General features: G+C 43.4%; 3 protein-coding genes across 8 annotated transcripts; 2 read left to right on the top strand and 1 right to left on the bottom strand.

Annotated features, from left to right (window-relative positions):
- Window positions 1–945: 945 nt before the first annotated feature.
- On the top strand, window positions 946–6,946 carry LOC119303993. Of its 6 annotated transcripts, XM_037581160.1 has the most exons (5): window positions 946–1,348; window positions 1,440–1,634; window positions 1,721–1,803; window positions 5,955–6,040; window positions 6,714–6,946. In XM_037581160.1, the coding sequence occupies exons 1-4, from the start codon at window positions 1,087–1,089 to the stop codon at window positions 6,006–6,008; spliced, it is 594 nt and encodes a 197-aa protein (XP_037437057.1). In that variant the 5' UTR covers window positions 946–1,086; the 3' UTR covers window positions 6,009–6,040; window positions 6,714–6,946. The 6 variants fall into 6 exon arrangements, with proteins under 6 accessions (XP_037437057.1, XP_037437058.1, XP_037437055.1 ...); XM_037581161.1 differs by lacking the exon at window positions 5,955–6,040; XM_037581158.1 differs by lacking the exons at window positions 5,955–6,040; window positions 6,714–6,946 and having other exon boundaries at window positions 946–1,180; window positions 1,269–1,348; window positions 1,721–2,495.
- On the top strand, window positions 2,502–5,430 carry LOC119303995 (ATP-dependent DNA helicase PIF3-like). The gene is made up of 2 exons (XM_037581162.1): window positions 2,502–2,617; window positions 2,715–5,430. The coding sequence occupies exon 2, from the start codon at window positions 4,403–4,405 to the stop codon at window positions 5,414–5,416; it is 1,014 nt and encodes a 337-aa protein (XP_037437059.1). The 5' UTR covers window positions 2,502–2,617; window positions 2,715–4,402; the 3' UTR covers window positions 5,417–5,430.
- A 3,338-nt stretch (window positions 6,947–10,284) lies between the features above and the next one.
- On the bottom strand, window positions 10,285–14,508 carry LOC119303992 (4-coumarate--CoA ligase-like 4). The gene is made up of 5 exons (XM_037581155.1): window positions 13,126–14,508; window positions 11,144–11,289; window positions 10,989–11,056; window positions 10,797–10,899; window positions 10,285–10,661 (listed from the first exon to the last, which is right to left on the bottom strand). Exons 1-5 carry the CDS (start codon window positions 14,351–14,353, stop codon window positions 10,548–10,550), a joined length of 1,659 nt encoding a protein of 552 aa, XP_037437052.1. The 5' UTR covers window positions 14,354–14,508; the 3' UTR covers window positions 10,285–10,547.
- Window positions 14,509–17,361: the final 2,853 nt, after the last annotated feature.

Genomic DNA, 17,361 nt, shown 5'->3' with positions numbered 1-17,361 from the left:
TGATGGTTGCCTCTGCTGTTGCCTCTCCTTCCTACCCGTCCCGCCTCCAAATTTCAAATTTTCTGTCACTCAAAGTTCAAATCCGCGCGCCCAGTTCGAACTGTCCAGAAACTACTCCTGCAGCCCAATATAAATAAGTGGGCAGGCATATGGGACCCAGGCTGCTCAAACTACACCCCCAAGAAGTCACACATTGGTCATGCCAACCTTCAGATCGAACGGAGTGTGAGGAAGTGTGATTCACTGCTCTTCACCATCTAATCTTCTTCGTCAAGGGCAAGGTATGGGTTGTGAATGAATATTAAAATCTTCTCTACGATCTCATCAACCATTGCTTCATCTTTGTTATTAGACAACCCCGTCTGAATACTGTATCAGTAGCAGTTGGAGAAGTACTGAATGATACACATCTTACATAGCTGACTCCCAACATCCTGGATTATTTATATCTAATCTGACTGCAGTTTTTATGCATTTCATAGCTTATTTCCCGTCTGAATACTGTATCAGTAGGAGTTGGAAAAGTACTGAATGATAAAACTTTACATAGCTGACTCCCAACATCCTGGATTATTTATATCTAATCTGACTGCATTTTTTATGCATTTCATAGTTTATATTTCATCTAACCAGTCTGCATTTTGAATGCATTATTTTGTAGCCAAGTCCAACAGAACTTGCTCCAGTGGCACGCCAATTCCTCATACAAGTATATTTATACGCGAGCCAATAGATATGACAAGTTCAAGTCAGTCTTCTTTGGATGATGAAGTGACAAACGAATCATCTACGATTTTTCCTACTAATGGCATGCTCATATCAACTGAGGGCTTGGAGCGAGGAGAAAGCTCAAAAGGTAAATCTATAAGGCGAAATTCTGTGCATAAGTAATTTTATTTAACTACTTAATTAATTTCTCATTAAAATGCTATAGGACGAAAGCGTGTATGTGAAGCAATAAGATATGCTAGCCGTACACCAGAACAAATCCAAGCAAGGCGAGAACGTGTTAGAGCACGTCGGCAAAATTTAACACCTGCTGAGAGGGAAAAGATTAATGCACAAAGAAGAGAGAAAAGACAACGAATGGCACTTGATGAGAGGAATGCAAGCCAACGAGCACGTAGGCAAAGTTTGACAATAGATGAGAGGCAAGAAATAAATGCACGCCGGCGAGCACGTAGGCAAAGCCTACCACCTGAAGAGCGGCAAGCACTCCTAGCTCAACGTAATGCAAGCTACGCATCTAAACGAGATGCCCTCTGCAGGGATTCTGTTGCACTACAGTGCCCTACAGGTTCATTGATGGGACATCCATCATCAAGTTCTTATGTCTTTAGCCACCCAGGTACGCTCGCACAAACTTCTGCTACAATTCAAGGTAATTCTCACACACATCTGTATATATGTAACAACATCGATCTTCAAATTACATTTAGGAGATGATGATACTATCCAGCACATGGAACTCACATCAGTGCAATGTCCAACATCTACTTCAGTGGACAATCCATCATCACCCCATGATGGTTTCGTATATTCAGATTCCCCAATAGAAAGCTTTGTCGCCGATGATGATGATTCTCACATGTCTGAAGAACAAGACGATGAGTACTTCGCATTTGCTGGGAGAGGTATTGCCAATGCCATGGATACCTTATTTCTCTACATACAAAAAAAAGCAAGACCTATATAAGGCCATTCATCTCATTATATGTAGGTGACGATGAAGACTTGGTAGATGCCTTTACAACAGACACCATTGTCCCTGACCTATATGATCGTGTCTACCACAATATACCAGTAAGTACTCACATGTTGACACCAAAACCTGATTGCAATCACTGTGGTGCAAAGAGGTTCCAGTATGAAACAAGTGGATTTTGTTGTCGGTCCAGAAAGATTAACCTAGCACACTCAGAACCTCCCTTGGAACTTCAAATGTTATACACAAGTTCAGATCCCAATGCCGTGCATTTTAGGGAGAACATTCGGTACTTTAATGGACACTTCTCATTCACCACCCTTGGAGTCAGTCTGGACAATAAATACACAAACATGAGTTCAGGAGTGTATACGTTCCGAGCTCACGGTCAGATTTACCACAACGTCTTCTCATTTGGTCCAACTCAAGATGGACCTAAGCATTTGGAGCTCTACTTCTATGATGATGATCCCAGTTTACAACATAGGTTTCGGCGCTCCCCAAACCTAGACCGAGATGTCATTCGTAAGCTTGTCGACATCCTCAAGGATAATCCTTATTCTGAGACATTCAGGAATCTAGGTGGAGTCGATGACCTTGAGGAATACCGTATTGAACTAAACACCGACATGAGGTTGGACCAACGGAGATATAACTTGCCTATATCATCGGAGGTTGCGGCTATTTGGGTTGAGGGTAATGAACTATGTAAGCACTTTGATCGTAGCATAGTACTGTTTGGTAACGACAACAAGAGATATAGCATCCAGCCATATTATGGATGATATGATCCGTTGTCTTACCCTTTATTCTTTCCAAGAGGGGAGATTGGTTGGCATCCCGAAATCCCAAAGAATGGCGTCAACTTGAATGAGATACTTCAATCTCGTCGCAGTGGTCGACATAGTCTAGGTAATTCATATAACGGAAATAGCATGTGTTCATTTTGTTTATCCTCATTGTACTTACTTTTCTTAATATTTCCTCTTGTTACCTCTCATTTCCATAGGTACATATACAAATAGTCGATTATGCGTATCTGTTAGAGACTACTATTGCTACAAGTTTCAAATACGTCGTGGTGTATTTAACACCATGCTATACGGTAAACGACTGTTCCAACAGTATGTGGTTGATATGTACATCAAGGTTGAAAGCTCAAGATTGGACTATATCAGAAATCACCAGAAACAAATACGTGCTAATCTATACCAAGGTGTTGTTGATAGCCTTCAAGCTGGGGAAAACCGTGCGGATGAAGTGGGCAAATGGACTATACTTCCTACATCATTTATTGGGGGAAAAAGAGATAGGAGACGAAGGTATCTTGATGCCATGGCCTTGGTGCAAAAGTATGGGAAACCAGATATATTTTTAACCATGACTTGCAATCCAAATTGGGATGAGATAATTAGTGAGCTAGAGCCTGGACAAACCCCATAGGATCGCCCTGATCTTATCGTACGAGTATTTCGAGCAAAGTTGGAAGACCTCAAGATACAACTTTTTAAGAAGCACATGCTCGGTAAGGTAGCAACATATGTGTATGTCGTTGAGTTTCAGAAAAGAGGTCTACCACATGCTCATTTCCTCCTAATCATGAAGGGGAGGTACAAGCTAACTTGCCCAGAGCAATATGACTGTCTAATATCTGCTGAATTGCCAGACAAATCCAAGTACCCAGAGTTGTACAAAATGGTCGTCAAGCACATGATGCATGGCCCTTGTGGAGTCCTCAACCCCAAGAACGTGTGCATGCAAAATGGTAGCTGCAAGAACTACTATCCACAACCATTTAATGCGTCAACCCTTCAGGGAAAGGACTCATATCCCATATACCGGAGGAGAGATGATGGACGTCGTGCGAAGGTACGGGGTGAAGATTTAGACAATAGGTGGGTTGTTCCATACAATCCTTACCTACTAAGAAGGTATAACTGCCACATCAATGTTGAGGTTTGCTCAAGCATAAAAGCTGTGAAGTACCTCTTTAAATACATATATAAGGGGCATGATCGAGCATCTGTTTCTATCGACGCGGTGGATAGTGACGGAAACATTGATGAAATAAAGAAATACAGAGATTCCAGATGGGTTACACCACCAGAAGCATTATGAAGGATCTATGGTTTTGACCTTAGTGAGATATTTCCTTCTGTTAGGCAGCTACAACTCCACCTCCCTAATATGCACATGGTGTCATTCCCGGCGGGCGCAAATCTGAATGATGTCCTCTCCCAGGAAGGAGCTTCCAAGACCATGCTAACCGAGTATTTTGAAGCAAACAAGAAGTATGAGTTGGCCCGGGGAATTTTATATAAGGATTTTCCGGCATCTTTTATTTGGATCTCGGGTGGAAAGTATTGGAAAAGGAGGGATGAACGCACACAGATCGGGAGAATTGTGTCTGCTCATCCAGCCGAAGGGGAGAGGTATTATCTTAGAGTGCTTCTAAACCATGTCACAGGTGCTACATCTTTCCAAGACCTAAGGACAATGGATGGTATTGTTTTCCCGACATTTCGTGAAGCTGTTGAAAGGAGGGGTCTTATCGAGTCAGATAATACTATTGACGAGTGTCTTAATGAAGCTGAGGTTTTTCAGATGCCATCTTCCCTTTGAAGGCTATTTGCCACTATATTGGTCTTTTGTGAGCCCAGCAATGTGCGTGGTCTATGGGACAGGCACTTGGAAGCTATGACAGAAGACTATCGACTAAACCACATGTCCCCTCATGCAGTTGAGCAGATGGCTTTGTTAGATATAAAAAGTATGCTTGAATCGATGGGGAAGGACATATCATCATTCCCTCTTCCAGAAATTGATGAGTCGTATGATGGCTCAAATAACGAGGCTAGGGAGATCACAGAGGAGTCGACGATAGGGGTGAACCCAGAACACCTTGGCTTTTCATCTTTCCTAAACCCAGAACAGAGATATGCATATGATGAGATACTTGCAACAATCAATAGTGGCCAAGGAGGTGTGTTCTTTGTTGATGGACCAGAAGGCACTGGAAAGACTTATCTATACAAAGCACTACTTGCAAAAGTACGTGGTGAGGGTAAAATAGCTATTGCAACAGCGACATCAGGCGTTGCTGCATCCATCTTGCCCGGCGGGAGGACTGCACACTCAAGGTTTAAAATACCATTGAACATTGAAGATGGTGGAGTTTGCAGCTTCACCAAGCAAAGTGGGACAGCTAAGCTTCTTATGAGCGCCTCCCTCATAATTTGGGATGAGGCCTCCATGACAAGGAGACAGGCAGTCGAGGCCCTTGATAATAGCATGAGGGACATCATGGCTCAACCTGACCTGCCATTTGGCGGAAAGACTGTCGTGTTTGGGGGAGATTTCAGACAAGTGCTTCCTGTTGTTCGCAAGGGAACAAGGTCACAAATAATTGACGCGACGCTACGCAAGTCTTACCTTTGGGAGAGTATGAGACATATAAGACTTGTCCGTAATATGAGGGCTCAAAGTGATCCATGGTTTGCTGATTATCTTCTGCGTGTTGGGAATGGCACCGAAGATACTATGGATGATGGTTACATACGATTCCCAGATGAGATTTGTGTACCATATACCGGCGTTGCCTCTGATATTGACAAGCTTATTGAAAGTGTTTTCCCGATGACGCTAGATGAAAACCTCTTGGATCCAAACTACATAACGTCCCGAGCAATTCTATCAACTCGGAATGAGTAAGTTGACAAAATCAATATGAGGATGATTGAGAGATTTCCTGGGGAGGAGATGATATACTATAGTTTTGATCGCGCGGAGGATGATCCACACAACTACTACCCTGCAGAATTCTTGAATTCATTGACACCTAATGGTCTACCTCCCCATATCCTCAAGTTGAAGATTAATTGTCCTATTATATTGTTACGGAACATTGACCCAGCGAGTGGGTTGTGCAACGGGACGAGGCCGATTGTCCGAGGGTTCATGAGGAATGCAATTGATGCTGAGATTGTGCTGGGCCAGCATGCCGGTAAGAGGGTGTTCCTTCCTCGAATTCCTCTTTGCCCATCAGATGATGAGATGTTTCCATTTAGGTTCAAGAGGAAGCAGTTTCCAGTCAGGCTTAGCTTTGCTATGACCATTAACAAGGCACAGGGACAAACTATACCAAATGTTGGTGTATACCTCCCTGAACCGGTATTTTCACACGGGCAACTCTATGTTGCTCTTTCTAGAGCTATATCAAGAAGTAATATGAAGATTCTTACTGTCCCAGAAAAGCAAAAGGAAGGCCAAACCAACTCCAATGCAAATTTTACAAAGAACATAGTCTACAAAGAAGTTCTCAGCGTGTAGTTCAAGGTATGAATCACTCGAGTACAATTCGATGGCTGTAGAAATTCAATCTATCTAGATTACTAGGCTCAATCATCTAAAATTGCTTGCCAGCTATTATGGTTCTGAAGTTTGTGTAGAGGACTTTAAGAAAAACAACTAAGATGCTTGCATTAGCGTTCATGATATTTTTTGCAGAAAATATTATACATGTATTCAAATTGTTTTTGGTAGTTTTCTTTATTACTTCCACTGTTCAAATAATTTTGGATGACACCTACAGCAGGCCGTTTTTCATCGACGCCCCTCATTTGCTTGGTAGCTCCACATCAAAAATTTCAATTCACACCTCGAATATTTATTTCCTTGCTGTCTATTATCGGCATCTTTTTTTTTGTGTATGTGTGGAAACCTGGTTGATGCAAGAAAGTGAAAAGAGGGCCAGTACTGATGTTTTTGTATGCATAATATGTGCATGTGCATTCGCCCCTTCTATATATACACATGATTCAAAAGCATGTTTTACTGTACATTTTGTTCCTTTGCTTGGTACAAAATGTATTGCAAGTGTTATTCATTGTTTTTTCCTTGACTAAATATACTACAAACCATCTACAGGCTAATATTTGTTCCTTTCCCTGAATATACCTGACTGTTACGTATGCTGTATTGATTGTCTAATATCCTTTATTCTTTTTAGGTGAGCAGATGGATGATGTGAGAGGCCCAAAACTAATATGGTTGGCATAAATGTTTTGAGCAAACAGCTAAAGAGGAGTTCACAGGGCTTGCATTTGACGAAGCCACTATTCGAAGGATGCTGGCACATGGCACATCATTTTGCCATAGTAATCTTGCTTATGGAGCCCGATTATTTTGGTTGTACTTGTATGTACTCATGTATGCAAGTTATGCACCAAGTGTTTTATTTTATTGTTTTCTCTTTTCTCATGTGAGTTATCGTGGCTTGTTACTGGATGTGATATGTTTGTGAGGTGCTCAATGTCTTTACCATTTCTAGCAGATAATTGTGTGCGGGCTGGAGTTGTAGTCCATGTTAAGCAAACAGAAGCCAAAGACAGGCAAATGGAGAGATAAAGCTGGTGAATGTTGTCACAGTTGCTACGTGTGTAAGTTGCTACGTGTGTAGACGAATTTTATATTTGCCGCATGCTCTCCCCTTGATATAGGATAGAGCGAGCAATTAGAGAGTTGTGTAGGGAGAAGGTCTTCCTACGAGATGTAGATGGACAATAAAGAGTTTGGCTTCATGACGAAGGGGTTCATCGATTAAAAAACATATGTTTGATTGTGCTCGATGTCTATTTATCAATAATAATATATCACTACTTTAATCAATGTATGAGTTCCTGACTATAACTTAGGTCCACCTTATCTTTTTTGATCCCGTAGCGTAGCACGGGCATCTTACTAGTAACCAATAAGAAATCTTACGAATATGCTTCTTTTTCTTTGCTATTTTGGCATGTGATTGCTTTCCACACCGCTGAGTGGCATCTCGTGAATACTTCAGTAAACTCCCTGTTGTCCGAAAAGATATAGGATTGTAAAATGGGCAGTCCAAATGAACATATCCAGTGCAACCCGTACACCCAGTTCAGAAAAACACTTGTTAGAAATTGAAAATAATTTAGCAGTACAACATATATTTACCATGTCAAAAAATGGATGAAGCATTTCGTGCGCACTGGTGTGGGGTTTCTAGGCCATGGGATGAATATAAGGCGATAGCACCACTTAGATGGTCTCATGTTACCAATTCAAAAAAAAATCAAATTTAAATTATTCAAAAAATTCCAAGAAAATTTGTGAATGTTCACAACACATGTGTCTACTAACCCTAAAAAATGCAGATCCAAATTCAAAGTACATATATAGAAGCAAAAAAGACAAAATCAACATGAATAGTGTCAATAAAGACAAAAACATGAATAATGTGAAAATCTACACTATTCACATCTGGATTTGTCTTTCTTGTTTGTCAATGCGTATATCAAATTTGGATATGGAAATTTCAAGGGTTAGGCACATATGTTTTGAACATTTATGATTATAATTTGTTGAAGCATTTAAATTTGATTTTTTTTAAATAATATCATGGGATTATGTAAGTGGTTTGTTGTGATGACATACTCGCCCCTCTCTCTGGGGAGCTCTTGAAATGTCCACGTGCCTTACTGGCAGCGGCTCAGCTGGGAGTATAGAACCTCATGTTGGAGATCAACTGCCAAGTCAGTCAGTGCCTATGGCTATGGGAATCAGCAATGGAAGGGCGATAATCTCTCGTTCATGTGTTGCTGTAGATGAGGAGTCTACCTCAAATTTCCATGGTTTTTAGCTTTTTTTTGTTGGGCATAGTGCTAACATTGCGGCCCAATTGTGTGGAAAAGATGCCATTGATCTACATACTTCTACTTAAACTCTTTTTTTAGAAATGAGAGCCTGTTTGGAGAGAACTTTTGTTGTAATTTCTCAAAAAAGAAACTCAAACTTTTGATGCATTCCCTGGCTTTTGGGATGCCATAGTGCTTTCATCAATGCATCTGTGTGATGAATAGATAGGCGTGCCTATGTCTCGCTTATTGCGAAACGTAGGGCAGCCTAGTCTGTAGGTGAGCACCACACTGGCACGACCGAGCACTTGAGGCGATAGGCCACAACCTTTTTGCTTTTTTCACTTTTGTTTACATTTCCAAATATTCTGAATATATATATTGCAAAAACCATTACATAAATATTTGAAAAAATTAATCAAGCAATTGAAAAATGTTAAATGTGTATAGAAAAATATTTATCATATATACGAGAAATCTATACAATGGTATGAAAATTTTGATTATATATTTAAAAAATATTAATCAAGCATTTGAAAATAAATAAATCTGTATTGGATAAATGTTTATCATGTATACAAAAAATATAAAATGTGTATGATTTTTTTATCATGTATTTAGAAAATGTTAAACATGTAACAATTTTTTTATGTATAATAAAAACATACAACATACATTTAATAAAATTAAATTTATATTTAAAAATAATAATTCTATATTTAAGAAATGTAAACATGTATATAAAAATGTTCCTAATGTATACAATTCATATACATTATGTGTGCAAAACTGTTTATTCAATTAAGAAATATTCACCATGTATTTGAAAAATGTTGATCGTGTATTAAAAAAGTGTTCAAACTTTTATTTAAGAAAAATATACATCGTGTATTTGGAATGTAGTGAAAAATGAGAAAGAAAGAAAGAAAACTAACAAAAAACAAGAAAGAAACTAAGAAAACCGAAGGAAAAAAATAGGAAAAAGCTAATGAAAATCGACAAAGAAACAAAAGGAAGGCGAAGAAAATGGTGAAACCAACAAAGAAACAAAGAAAACCAACATACAAAAAAATAAAATGAAATGAAAGTCGATGAAACCACCAAAAAAAAGTATAACAAAGAAGAAAAGGGTAACAGAAGAAAGCCGGTGAAGATAAAAAAACCATAAGAAAAAATAGGAATGAAACAAGAAAACCCAACCTCAAACAATGAAAATCAGACAAGAAAACAACAGAGAAAAACCAGCCCAAACGGTGAAAGAAATAAAAAAGAGAAAAATTAAGGAATTGTTACAGTGATGGACCAGCCCAGTCGCGCTGCGCGTCAGGCGAGGGGAGCTACCATCTCGCTCTAAGCGAGATATAGCTCCCATGTGAATAGACATCCTTCGGCTGGAGCGTTAAAGAAAAACACTAAAATCATGTAATCCCTCCGTAAATAAATATAAGAGCATTCCGATCACTATTTAGTGATCTAAGTGCTCTTTTATTTCTTTACAGAGAGAGTAATGAATAGCAGTTTTCTGAAAATTAGGCCATGAGTTGAGCCCATTAACACTCTAGAAGCTGATTTTGGTTTCTTGAGCTATGAATCAAGTCTGGATTTGAATTTTTGTGTCATGGTAGATACTCCCTCCGTTCATAAATATAAGATGTTTTGCATTTTTTTTCTGAATCGAGTGTATGTACACACGTTTAAGCATGTTTGTTTACAATTTCAGTCCGTATGTATTTCATATTAAAATATCGAAAACGTTTTATATTTGTGATCCATATGTAGTCCATATTTTTTTATAAACATGTGTTTTTTAAATCCGGTGCAGCGGTTGCACCACAAGCTCGGTGCACCAGGTAGGTTCTCCCGTCCAAATATGTACTCTGCTGTAAAATACTTTGCACTTGCAGCATTTACGCATCATAATCGAAAATTATTTTGGATTTAGTTATTCAAGCATAGGTACAACTAAGCAGGGTACACCCTCCCGTTCCCGTATGTGGTATAGAAAGAATTTACACAGAGACCTCATGTACTACATAACTGCAGAGATCCTTCAGTTTACAGATACTCATGGCTGTTGGGACAGAGGGTGAAAGAGAAATAATTGTACAATGATGAAGAGTCAAGGATGAATCAATTGACATTTCAGAGGATAATGCAGAGGAGGATGGATCAACAACATTTCAGAGTTTGGACGTCGCGAGCTTGATAAGATCCTTCCTCAGTATCTTGCCAGACGCATTCTTGGGGATGTCCATCACGAATGCCACCTTCCTGACCTTCTTGTAAGGTGCTACCTGTACAACATTTAACAGCAGAAGGTCAGAGAGATTGCATGAATCAGCTAGACAAATCTGTCAATGTGTCAATGGTGAAGAAGGAGATGGTTCATTTTGTTGGATTTTATCTGCGATGAGTCGCGCTTTGCTCACCTGTTTCGCCACAAACTCCATCACCTCCTGAGCTGATAGGCTGCTCCCTTTCTTCCTCACGACGTAGGCCATCGGGAACTGACCGACGTCCCTGTCCGGAAATCTGTAGAAAGGACCAGACCATTAAAAAACATGGCATAACTATATGGACAGAAGTGATTAACCGGTTACCAATATCCTGATGGCACTTACGGAATAACAGCGACATCGGAAACCTCTGGATGTGTCAGCAGAAGAGCTTCCAACTCTGCTGGGGGCACCTATTTATACACAGGTTACATTCAGATGCCAAGACACAATCATAAGTTCAGGAGAGATATCGGCTTGTGCCATTTAGTGATCTTTACCTGATAGCCTTTGTATTTGATCAACTCTTTCAGACGGTCCACCACGAAGAGATAACCATCCTCGTCTATGTAGCAGAGATCACCGGTCTTGAGCCATCCGTCGGGTGTCACCGTCGACTGTGTTGCCTCTGTGTTGTTGAAGTAGCCTGGGAAGACCAATATTGCAACATGCGATATTTACATTAGCATTGTATATGTCTATGGAGCGGTATGAGCACTTTTACTTTGGACTGCAAGTTTCACCTCGCCGAGGGTGCTATTAAACACGGCGATAACTTTTACTTTGGACTGCAAGTTTCACCTTGCCGGGGGTGCTATTAAACACGGCGATAACTTATTGAAACACATCATTTCTTAGGATGCTAAAATGCAAGAGCTACCATATTCTAGCAACTGAACTGGTGGATATTCACTCTGAATGTTACTGATCCTGACACTCTCAGTTCTGCAATACGTTAGCAGCTGGACAGTGTGAAGACTTGAAAATGAAATAACTATTTCTATTGAACCGTCGCTTGTCAGAGCACATCCCTCAGAAACCTACTGATGCTTATATGATGCCGTGGAAATGAATCCATCTAAGGTTTATCTCATGAGAAAACATTCTTCACTTATGAAGGAAGAGATCCTGCAGTCCTTGAAAAATTCTCCATGTGGATGTGTGCATATTGAAACCAGTACTCAGTTTAGTCTTAATTTCTTCTGAAACCGAATTTTGGTCTTCTTTTTTTCAACGATGCCTTGGTACAACTTCTGCATTAACTAGTGTACTCAACTAATGTAGTTGTTTCTGAATGTTAACTCCGTCCCAAAATATAAGACGTTTTGAGGCAGTAGTATTTACTAACTATCCTCTGCACTTCTGTAAGTTAATTACTAACTACTTATTTGCTATACTTAACTAGTGTATTTGTTCATGTTATAAAACAGTTCATGTAGTGAATTCCAGGGAAAAGACACATTGCACTCAATGCAATCAACATTTTCCAAAGTATCGACAAGGCGGGTGGGAGTTCAGTGAACCCATCCACCAACTGACAGGCGATCGGTTCTGAACACACAAATAATTCCAAGCCAGACATACTTATTCTGGAATTTAAGCATGCGTCTCAATCTGCTGACACCACTATTATTTAGAGGTATGGGAACCAAAAGATGCAGCAAAGATGACTCAGACCTGGGCGGTTGGGTTGTGCCTCCTATGAGTATCTGTCTGAAAAATCCCTTTATGAGTACTACTATTGCACTAAGCTTCAAATAGTATGAAAACGGAAAACAAATGACACCATCATCAGCCACAGCATAACAGCCAGTAACTGAAGGTGACACCTACAACCGGCAAAAGAAAAGACGAACAGAGCTTTGGCTCTATGTTGACACTACAACCATACCACAACAGAGCACCATTAGAGAGAACTGGAGCTATCAGGCATTTTCACCATCCAAATTAGGTCAAGCTGGCACCATTCAAACACATCCTGAACTACTCACACATGATGCACATGATTGTTACCAACTACTACAAATTATCCCATGTTGTCTGTCAAAAATACCATGCGGTCTGGACTCCCAATAAGAACAAAATTCTTCTATTGATGTTGGACATGTTTAGTACATTGAGGATTCGGAGTGATCCAGAGAGACATTTTAAATTCCAGCATGCAGCTCGCTAATCGAACAAAATGTCGCATGCCCTAAACAAAATGAAAGCATAATTTAGAACTCAAACCGAATCGTTTTGTTAATTTAGGCATTTTAGCTTTGACGGTGCCGGTGCGGAGTAGTATATATGTTCATATTGGAAAACAGAATCGAACTGTTAATAGTTAATTCAGAACACATTAGTGTTGACAATTCGCAGTGATCAGAGAGACATTCTAAATTCCCAGCGTGCAGCACACTAATCGAAGAAAATGCCGGAACATGAAAACGGCGGAATAATAATGTGAGGCCACATGGTTCATGAACTTTAATTTTTGTACCTTTCATGACGTAGGGTCCCCGGATCCAGAGCTCGCCGGTGCGGTTCACCGGCAGCGCCTCGCCGGTCTCTGGGTCGACGATCTTGGCCTCGGTGTTGGGCGACAGGAGCCCGGCCGTCCCGTACCGGCGGCTCTCCTCGGCCGAGTCCGTGGACGCGCCGATGGCCGTGCTCTCCGTCAGCCCGTACCCCTGCAGGATCTCCACCTGCGGGTACTTCTCCCTGAAGCCTTCGATGAGCTCCTTGCTGAGCGGCGCGCCGCCGGAGAGGACCTTGCGCAGGTTGCCCAAAGGCAGCGGCTTGGGGTGCGCGACCATGGCGACGAGGATGGGCGGCACGAGCGGCAGGTAGGTGACCCCGTAGGCGCTGATGCAGCGCAGCATCTCGGGGAGCTCGAACTTGGAGAGCACGACGATGGTGGCGCCGCAGCCGAGCAGGCCGGTGGCGAAGGCGACGAGGCCGTAGACGTGGAACATGGGCACCGTGCAGAGGAAGGTCTCCGTGGTGTCCGAGTCCTCGAGGCGGAAGCGGTTCATGACGATCTGGACCATGGAGATGAGGTTCCGGTGCGTGGCGACCACGCCCTTGCTGGGCCCCGTGGTGCCGGAGGAGTAGAGCAGCGTGGCCTGGTCGTCCTGCGTGACGCGGTCCCGGCGGCGCGCGGGGTCGGGCGCCGTGGCGGAGATCTCGTCGATTGTGGCGACGATCCGCGGGTCGGCGGCGCCGGCGGGAGCGGGAGAGGAGGAGGACTCGAGGAGAACGACGCGGAGGCCGTCGGCGGCGCGGGGGAGCTTGGGGAGGAGGTCGCGGGTGGTGAAGGCGAGGACGGGGCGGGCGTCGGCGACCTGCTTGGCGATCTCGGCGGCGGTGTTGAGCGGGTTGGCGGTGGTGACGACGGCGCCGAGCGACATGGCGGCGAGCGCGGCGACGGGGAAGTGGACCGAGTTGGGGGAGAGGATGAGCGCGACGTGGCCCTTGCGGAGGCCGAAGGGCGGCGCGGCGAGCGCGGTGGCGGCGCCGGCGACCGCGCGCCAGAGCTCGGCGAAGGTGGTGCGGCGGCCCGTGGAGGCGTCGACGAGCGCGACGACGCCCGAGTGGCGGCGGGAGGCCAGGAAGGTGACCACGTCCAGGTCCCGGTCCGCGGGCAGCGGCACCTCCGCCCGCTTGCTCCGGAACGCGCCCGTCGCGGCGCAGTAGCCGCTCCGCGGGTCCGCCGCCGCCGTGGCCATCGCAATCGGATAGCCGCGCCGGCTGGTCGATCGAGCTCTCGGTTGGCTGTCGCTGTGTGTCTTTCGTGCGTGCGGGTGGGCGTTGTCTGGGTCTGACCAGTAGTCCGAGTAGGAGTAACTGCTTTCTCCCTGCGGTGGCGGCGGCGGTGCCGGGCGAGTGGTCGCCGTCGACACTCGTCAACTTTACACGGTGGTCAGCTGCAAAGCGTGCCTCGTGCGCCCATGTGCGGAAATGGATGGATAACCAGAAAAGAAAAAACTGGTGGGCCCATACAGGAGTATTTGACTGTTCTGCGATCAGCGGGCAAAACGTGCATGTGTACGGTGCGCCAACCCCGTTGACTGGTACAGTAGTAGTACATTTCAGAAGAAGAAGAAAATTAATTGACCGGTAAGCAATCTGAAACTACGGAGCACGTATTTGAGAAAAAGGAAAAGAAAGCCCCAAAAACCAATAATTTTGTAAAATCTTTGAAATGGGAGAGCGAAAATTTCGTAATGGGCCTTCTTCCTTTATCAGAATCGATTTGATAAGGCCGTGTAGGAGCAAGGCTCAAATTGTTTTCGTTATGATGCAGCCATTTGGTGGATGGATATCATTTCCAGACAAAGTAGAAGTGTTATCGAAGGATTTCGTTCCATTCTTCCTAATGGAGGAGTAAAGAAAAAGTATTGCAGAGTACACGTGGTTTTATTTCAAGAAAGAAAAGATTTAACATATACCATAGTCAAGATCCTTTGATTTTCTTTTTGCGGGAACCAAATATATTTGATAGTGTAAGGAAAAATAATACGGGCTTGTTAAGTCTAAGTGTCTGCTGATTGCTCAACCGTTGAACTTTTGCATGTAGATGTGTGCTGGACTGAGCACCGTCCAATGGACCTCACAACTCTAGTAAAGAAAAAGGACCTCACAACATTTTGTCACACCATTTGCAACATATATTCCTACTGGTTGCAACATGTCTCACAAATCGCAATATCTGCCCTCATTGTTCGTAGCACGTAGTCTCACCGGTCGCACTATCCGCCATTGATGGTTGTAGCACTTAGTCACACCGGTTACAACGTGGCACAAAGTCCATGTTTGGTAAACCATCGATGCATATCAGTGTGCCGACAAGGGAGCCCCAGAGACCACCAAAGGAGGGGTGGGTGAAGGAAAACTTGAACCTCGCTATGTCCAAACCAGGAGATAAAAGGAGGAGGAGGGGTTCTTGGGGACCACCATGGCGCCGTCCTTGCAGGGACGTGTTGTATAATCTGGTTTTGTATACCGCCGAATTGTATCCATCCATGTTTGGACTCGGATCTTGCCAAAATGAATAAAGGAAATCTGTTGTTTTCACCCGATTGATGCGGGTTCTTCATTAGCCACTCTCACGTGTGCGACGTGACTCTTCCAGGCCCACACACAGTCCCCCTGTCTCCACTTTACCCCAAGTTGAATGTTCTCATTCACACGATTTTTTCCCCTCGACCAGTCATTTTCTTCCTCTAACACATCATTTCCCCAACACTAATTCTTCGCTGTTGTCAAGCTTTGCTCTGAAGTTGTGCTGTCACGCCGATGTTGCGAGGCCACATCGCCATCGTAAATTGTGGATCCCCGCCCTCTCCTCTTTTCTCGACCACACATCACTCCTCTATCTCAGTCCATCTCGTCCTTACCGACAGATGTTGCAAGCTCACCACCACCCACCACATGGGGGTACTACCGCTGCAACACCCACTGCACTACCATAGTAGATGCACGTAACGGTCCATTGCTGCAAAGCATGTCGTCATTGCATTGCATTACTATTGCACGCACCGCCTCTTTAGCAAACTAGCAACGGGGCGCGCAAGGCTCGCCGACGCTAGTGCTGCAAAACAAGTGTCTATGCTACAATGACGAATGCACCCCGCCGTGCATGTTGAAAGCAAGCCACTCAGTGGCGGAGGACGAAAAAAATTTAAGGTGTGGCGAAGTCTTAAGGAAAGAACTTTTTTGATGCAAATCAAAAGAGTCAATACACACTATAAACACACTACAAACGAAAAACCAAATACAATGAAAATGTAGACATGTTTCAATAGAAAAATAACCTAAAACATACCGATAATCAAGCTTTCAATGGCGTCTAGAACGCGCTCGTTAGGTTTCCGTCGCGTCGGCCGTCGGGTGAAGTGTCTGGTCGAGTGCGTGTGCGTCTCAATCAGGTTGTGCGTGCTCGACCCCATTTTTTTAGGCATAAAAGCCACTTTATTGATCAAAATTCCACAGAATATTGAATGCAAGCTGGGTCATGTGGCTAGCCAAGCCACACAATGACACCCCTGAGCTAAAATAAGAGCATATTTAGCTAACCTACGAGCTTCAAAATTAACTTCATGACTTTTAGAAATAAAACTACAGGAAAAAGGAGTTGATCTAGACTTGATTTCCTTAATAATGGCCCCATACGCCCAATGGTTACCTTTCAAGATATCACTGGCCACTTGTTTTCAATCTGACAATATGATAAAGTTTTGGACTTAAAGATCTCGCGCCAATGAGATAGCCTCTCGACAGGCTATAGCCTCCAGAGTTGCGGGATCAAATACCCCGGCAATAATCAAAATAGAACTTCCCAAGAACATGCCCTGGCTATCACGGCAGATCACCGCCGCTGAGCCTCCTCTTTATGCTACGACTCCCGTGTCTATATGTATTTTTGCAAAATTAGCAGGTGGAGCTGGATCGAGACATCGAGTCGTGCTCTGCTTCGTGCTTGGGCGCTGGATCGAGTCGTGCGTGGCCTCGACCGATTCTTGGCCCAATTAGCTGGATGCGTCGGCCCATCTCTTTCTTTAGCGTAAAACTGCCAGCGGTCAAAACAAACGAGCGAGGCAACCGTAAGATACATAGGTACGTATACAATTTTGTTTTGCTCAAAATTAAGGTATGGCGGCTGCCATACCTTGCCCACCGGAGGCCTCCGCCAGTGAAACCACCAATGCTGCAACGACAAGGTTGGAGAGGATTG

Source organism: Triticum dicoccoides, chromosome 5A, assembly GCF_002162155.2.
Source record: "Triticum dicoccoides isolate Atlit2015 ecotype Zavitan chromosome 5A, WEW_v2.0, whole genome shotgun sequence".
Taxonomy (NCBI): Eukaryota; Viridiplantae; Streptophyta; class Magnoliopsida; order Poales; family Poaceae; genus Triticum; species Triticum dicoccoides.
This window is presented reverse-complemented; position numbering and strand designations above follow the sequence as displayed.